This window comes from Pinus tabuliformis, chromosome X (genome assembly GCF_031772625.1).
Source record: "Pinus tabuliformis cultivar Carrire ecotype Pingquan chromosome X, CPIR1, whole genome shotgun sequence".
NCBI lineage: Eukaryota > Viridiplantae > Streptophyta > Pinopsida > Pinales > Pinaceae > Pinus > Pinus tabuliformis.
This window is the reverse complement of record NC_142308.1, coordinates 1,172,070,742-1,172,077,091: the sequence shown is the minus strand read 5'-3', so window position 1 is coordinate 1,172,077,091 and position 6,350 is coordinate 1,172,070,742. Positions and strand designations below refer to the sequence as shown.

At 35.2% G+C, this 6,350-nt stretch overlaps 1 protein-coding gene across 1 annotated transcript; it reads right to left on the bottom strand.

Moving 5' to 3' along the window:
* Positions 1-5,200: 5,200 nt before the first annotated feature.
* Positions 5,201-6,051, bottom strand: LOC149144090 (uncharacterized). The gene is made up of 2 exons (XM_089449840.1): positions 5,691-6,051; positions 5,201-5,580 (listed from the first exon to the last, which is right to left on the bottom strand). The coding sequence occupies exons 1-2, from the start codon at positions 5,894-5,896 to the stop codon at positions 5,358-5,360; spliced, it is 429 nt and encodes a 142-aa protein (XP_089305966.1). The 5' UTR covers positions 5,897-6,051; the 3' UTR covers positions 5,201-5,357.
* Positions 6,052-6,350: the final 299 nt, after the last annotated feature.

Genomic DNA, 6,350 nt, shown 5'->3' with positions numbered 1-6,350 from the left:
TATTTTCATAAATAAAATGTCAATTAATGCCACTTTGAATTTTTAATGCCTTAGCCATTTTCCTTTGCCAATTTCCCCTTAGCCATAAGCACAAGTAATGCCCACTACGACGTTTTGCCCAACATACATCTTGGAATACGTGTCCCTGACCATGGTCTTATTTTACCTTTATTAACTTTTATTACATGAACTTTTAACCTGAGGCTGTTATAGATCATTCAAAGGATTCATGGACACTTGACTCACATGCGGACCTTGCAGTTTAACCTTGTTCATCGATCATCCAACAAGATGATGGACAAGTTGGCGAATGAAGGGGTGAAGGAACTAGCGCTCCAGGGTGAATACATATGGGAGGATGTCCGATCTGGGAAACTCAAGGATGATTGTGATAACATAACTCAAATGGACATGAAGGTAAGGGATCAAACTTAGAAAAACATCGTGGAGATGGGTACACACCTCGAGGGGGACTAGACCCGAAGAAATGATTAATGACCATCGAGAATGAGATAACATGGCCAACTCATAACCAATGAAAGGGATGACCATTACGACAAAGTGGCATTGGAATACTCTAGAGATGTGGTACGTGTACATTAAAGGCCAGTGGTGGAAACAGAGGAGGGTACAATCTTAGGTATGAAATGCCCTTGACCCAAGTACAATAATGGTTATCAACTGAACTACAAGTGTTCACAATTAATTCCCATGACAAATCATGCAATAACGAAAAGATATCGGTCGAAATAGACTTAGGGGTGGTCGCGGTGCGCACAGATGAATGTGTGCGAATTATCACACCCTGATCTAGCAATAATTGATGAAATAAGAAAATTGCGGAGTAGTGGTGACTCTAGGCTTTGGGTGTATGATGTTATTTATTACCCCACTCACTGTTTTTTCCTTCATAGTGATCTGTGGTTCCTCAAGGTAGAGAATATCCATTTGTTGTCGTGAAGAATAATGGCCCACAGGATTATGGATCATGGCGGAAGGTTTATCATATGGGAAGGCCAAGAGGCGGGCAGTCATCAGCCACCCCTTTCAAAAGAACAAGAATAGACACTACGACACAGGAGGTTGCACAAGCTTATGTGGACTTTGTCTCAGAAGCGGGAAAGGCTATCCTGGAAGTTAAAGAGAAAGAATTCTAGGAGCAAAGAGAAAACAAATTAGAGGGACGAGTGGTGGAGGAGGTCCACTGGGTGATAGATACATGTGTCACTAGGATGCGGGAAACCCTGTATCATAAAACAATGGACACAATGTGACACATAAAAAAGTTTATGGAAAAATTCATAGTAGAGACTGGTTCTCAAGGCACCCTTCTGCGACAATTTGACATCCTTCAAAGAAGAGTAGAGAGACTGGAAACACACCCGCCATAATGTTGGACATTGAACTTCATCAAAAGGACTCTATCGACTCCCTGGAAAAAAAGTTTGATAGTTTCATGCTTTATGTCCATCACATGGACATCCTCCGTGGCAATAGGGACGATCAATTAGCTATTGTACGCCATATGTGTGTGTAGCACGAGAGGAAAGCCATCACACCAAGGCAGCGACCAAGACCCTCCTGAGCAAGCACTCTCCCCGCCCTCACCCCTCGCCCCAGGGTGATGGCCCTAATAACTAATCTGATATTATATGTTCCTGTTATGGTTTTGGGTATGGTTTTTAGACGTCTTGTATTGTCCTGTTATGTTTAGCTATGTTAAGTGTCTAAAGTATGTTAGGGTCGAGCTCTTGGGCTGGCAATGAAAAGTTATTAAAAGTCATAGACAAATCTGGAGCTACCTTTTTGGTTGTAAATTTTGGAAAAAAAGGTCTAGGAAGAAAAACATTTGCAATGTCATACCCAGTACGCTTATGAGAATATGGCTATATTGCACTTGGTCTGGTTTAATTTTGTTTTGAATGATGAATAGAAGTCCCATTGCTTATTTAAAAAGAAGAGAGAGAATATACGTTTTTATTTTGATTTATATGAAAAATAAATTTTTATCTCTATATAGATAAATCACATTTCTTTATTTAAATATTTTTTTTTTTAAATTTTATGTTTATTAATTATATATTTTGAAATATGAATATTATTATTTAAATTTATTTCAATGTGATATGTACATTATAAATTAAGAAATATATATATATATTTTATTAATAAAATTAAATTAAAGTATAAGCTATTAAATGAAATGAAATGAATTTATTATTTTTTAAGTGAATGGGCATTATGCCTTTGATTTTTATTTTTATTTAATGTTTTATTTCAGAGATACTACAACCTCTTTTATATTTAATCTCACATTTAAATGTTTACACTTATTTTTAACTATTACAAAATCTCTCACATATTCAATTAATATTAAATGTTTAAACAATATTCTCTAAAATTAATTTTAATTTTAACTTTAATTTTATTAAATTTAAAATTTAAAAAAACTTTTTAATTTTTAAATTTAATTTTCAAATTTATAATATTTAAAAAAATAATTTTAAATATATTAAATTTAAAATAATATTTTAACCATAAAATGATTTTATATTAAAAAATGAATTTAAAATACAAATAAAAATAAAGTTATTTTTTAACATAAAGTATTAATTTTCTAGCAAGGGAAAAGCTAAAATAATTTTAATGTTACACCCTCACGCTAACGACAATCTCGTCACACTGAACCATAAAATGAGCCAATATCTGGACGGGACGATCGTACACTACTCCAAGCGACGTACGTACGGTGTGGGAAGAAATCTACAAAATCCGTCCTCTCAGTCCATAGACATATTAAGCACATGAATTTCAGAGAAAACACTTTTGCATTTCCGTAGGAAGTGTGAAGACTAAAAACTTCAGATGAAACACATTCGGCATTTCTGTAGCAAGTGTGAACACAAAAAAAATCTCGTGATCATTTCTGAAATACTCCAAGACACAGTCTCTTCCCCGTCATTTCCATCTTCTCTTCCGATTTTACAACTAGAATGTTTTTGCAATTTTTTGTTTGCAGTATGATGATTGAGCCGAGAGGTTTATTTTATAATTCAATATAAGAAATGTGTAAGTTTGTTTGTTTTTTTTTTTTTCAGAAATATATTAATAATAAAAAATTATTTTAATTTCGATGTATTATGAAAAAATTAAATTTTATAGTTTAAATTTATATTTAGTCATATATATTCCATAAGCCTCTAACTCACCGGATCATGTCTCAATGAAAACGGTTAAATTGTGGGTACCAATTCAGAGCCAATACATGGGCAGTCCCAGGTAGATACCGGCCGACTTTTGAGAAAGAGTAACGACTAAATGTGATATTTGAAATTCCCATTGGTACCTCTAAACCATCCAAATAAGATATATGGAAAAAATTGCGATTAGAACAATTCTAATGACCTCATGCGTAGGAAGTTTGGCCCATATGTTGAGACGAAGATGAAACGGGTAAGAATTTAATACACTAAGCTGTTGGTTACACTACCTACAACTAGTCTGTTTGCAGAGGTTTTATGTAATTTTTCAACGCCCAGTATAAACAGCCGGGTCTTGAACCTAACGCAGTGCATGCTACAATCCAATATGCAGGAACAAGAAGCAAGTGACATTGATTGTATGAATCAAAGGTTTTCTATAACAATTTACAATATTAAGATTTTCTATGACCATTTAGAATGTTTCTACTACCAGAGAGCGTTTTTGTGGGAAGCAAACAAAGTTTGTTGAAAGTTTCTGCCATCAGAAAAACATTAAAAATGAAAAGCATGGGTTACGGTGACATGCTCAGTGACACTAGTTTGTTATTATCAGTCACACGCACACAAACAGGAAGGTGTTCTTTGTGAGTTTGGGAATAATGTACCACGACTAGCGGATAATGGTTTTATTTTAATTTATTAAAATTTCATTGTTCCCCATCTTATCAATACTAGATGATATATAGTATTCGCATATGCTATACAGAGTATAAGGAATTAAAATAAATTAAAATGAGATTATATAAGTACTTTTCGTAAATAATCGATAGATGAAGAAACAACAGAAAGCAGCGTGCGTAGAAAACATCGTTCACAACAGAGGTTTCCATTTCAGGGTCAGATTTGGCATTAGAGTAACATTTTGGGAGTAACAATAATATAATATATTAAAAATAAAAATAAAATAATTGATTTATTTCTATTTAAAATTGGTTAATCAAATTTTATTTTGTAATGAAATATGTAAAAGATTGAATTTTGAAATAATGTCAGAAAAAATCAAAATATTAATATATCAATAACTTGTTAATGAAATTTTTTTGTCAACAAAGAAACATGGGTAATTCCCAAACCAAAAAAGAAGGCTATTATTACTTTATTATTATGTGATTTCATGCAACACTATGTTATATTCAACTTCGAAATTCAAATTTGGAAATTTATAAGATGAAACTGAATAACATGCTACTTTTTCTCTTTCTCTTTGTGACCATCACTTTAATTTGTTGAATCTTATCATTAAAGCTTCAAGATAGACTTGGTAAACTTATTTGCAATTGTTGAACTTCAAGATTTGCAATAGATGCTTCCAAGGAATGACTAGCAACTGCCTATATTTTGTTGAAACCTTTGCTACATCTCCAACTCTCTCTTGCTTTATAGAGACACCTCACATGTATAACTTAGAAAATAAATGAATGGTAGACTCTGCTCAAAATAGATACCCTAAATGTCAAAATCTGTTGTAGTGAAGTACCTTTGAAGCTCCAGGCTATTTTGGAACATTTCCTACCAGCTCCCAAGAGCACAAATTAAGTACCCTACCAGCTCCCAAGAGCACAAAGTAAGTACCCGTTAAAGCTCCAGACTATTTTGGAACATTTCCTACGAGCTCTCAGGAGCACAAAGTACCCGTTGAAGCTCTAGGCTATTTTGGAACATTTCCTACCAGCTCCCAGGAGTACAGGAGCATTGGCTAGGTGCTCTCCTAGTAGCGGTACCCTTGTTACTATGGTTACATCAGATGGGGTTTCTTCCAATCGAAATCTAAAAGGATTTAAGAACTTTTGCTTTTTTATTTGGGTATCTCGAAAAAATTCACAATTAAATCCTAAGTTAACTGATTCCCGTTCATTTCAATAGTTACCACTATAATGATAATTACCACTATAACCTCTAAATATTTAGATATGCACATTCTGCAAGTGAACAGAAAATTTAAACCTCTAAGACTTCATTTTCACATTCTTATTAACCTAAGCAGAGAACTTTACAGCAAATGAAAATGCTCAATCTGAATATGATATACAGCGTTCAGCACTTGCTGTTCGGAATGGATCTGTAAATTGGGATACTGTCGGTTCCCCGTGAATCCTATATAATCTGTTTTGGGGGCGTTTTAATGGATTCGGCTGAGCCTACAGAGAGCATTGAGGATCGTATGGCCTGACTATTATATGATGATTTTACCGTCGATTCCCAGCTGTGTGAACTCTTGAGCTTCTTCTCCGGCTTGGCCAGGTCTTCCACACATTTCACATCTGCCAGAGACGTAAACGATTGGGACTTGCCGGTGAAAAACTTGGACAAACCCCTCCTGCAAATAACTCAAACTAGCCAAAATGAACAAAATGTTACAGCAGCCCCCGTTTCAAATGAAGCGAGGCCCCTAATTTAAATGAATATACAGTGACCAATTAGACTTACTTGCGCGAAGGGAGGCTCGCTCTGAGAGACATCATGTGAAAGAGAGGGCCGCCATTGCCGTCGGGCATCAGTGGAGGCGATAATTCCCCTGAAGAATTGCCTTTGTCCGTCATGTCGTCCAAGGAACCCGTCGAATCGGGTGAACAAACAGAAAAAGAAGAAGATGGAGATAAAGCGCTTCTCGATATGAAGCATTCTTCCGCCATGGCTGCTTGAAAGGAAATTAGGGTTTTGAAATCGATGACAATCTTGAGTTTCTGTCAAGGAATTTCTCTCTCTTAGTTTCTGCATCCACTGAAACTCCACTCGTACTCGACGTTCCTTTCTGCGAGGTGGCCTGTCATCCTTATCCAAATGAATAATTAAGTTCTGATCCCTATTGTTTTCAACCATATCAACGTGTATCTTTATATGTTACCGCCCAAACGCCCCAGTATATTTATGGGAAAAGTATTGACGTGGCATACATCTAGTAAAAGTAATGACGTGGTTGCCAGCGTGTTGAAGACCCGAGTTTTGACGTATTCCATTTCCTTTTTGAGTACGAGTTTGTCTATTCCATTTCGTTTCTTGGTGGAAATCTATTTATGGTTATGAATAGGATACTATGAATTATCAAGGTAACCCATCAATAGGATAGTATAAATTATGAAGGTAATC

Excerpts from the sequence above, each read along its gene's own strand:
- LOC149144090 (XM_089449840.1), bottom strand. The coding sequence starts at position 5,896 with ATGGCGGAAGAATGCTTCATATCGAGAAGCGCTTTATCTCCATCTTCT. Across the intron at positions 5,581-5,690 it reads GCGAGCCTCCCTTCGCGCAA|GAGGGGTTTGTCCAAGTTTT; the intron begins GTAAGTCTAATT and ends AGTTATTTGCAG.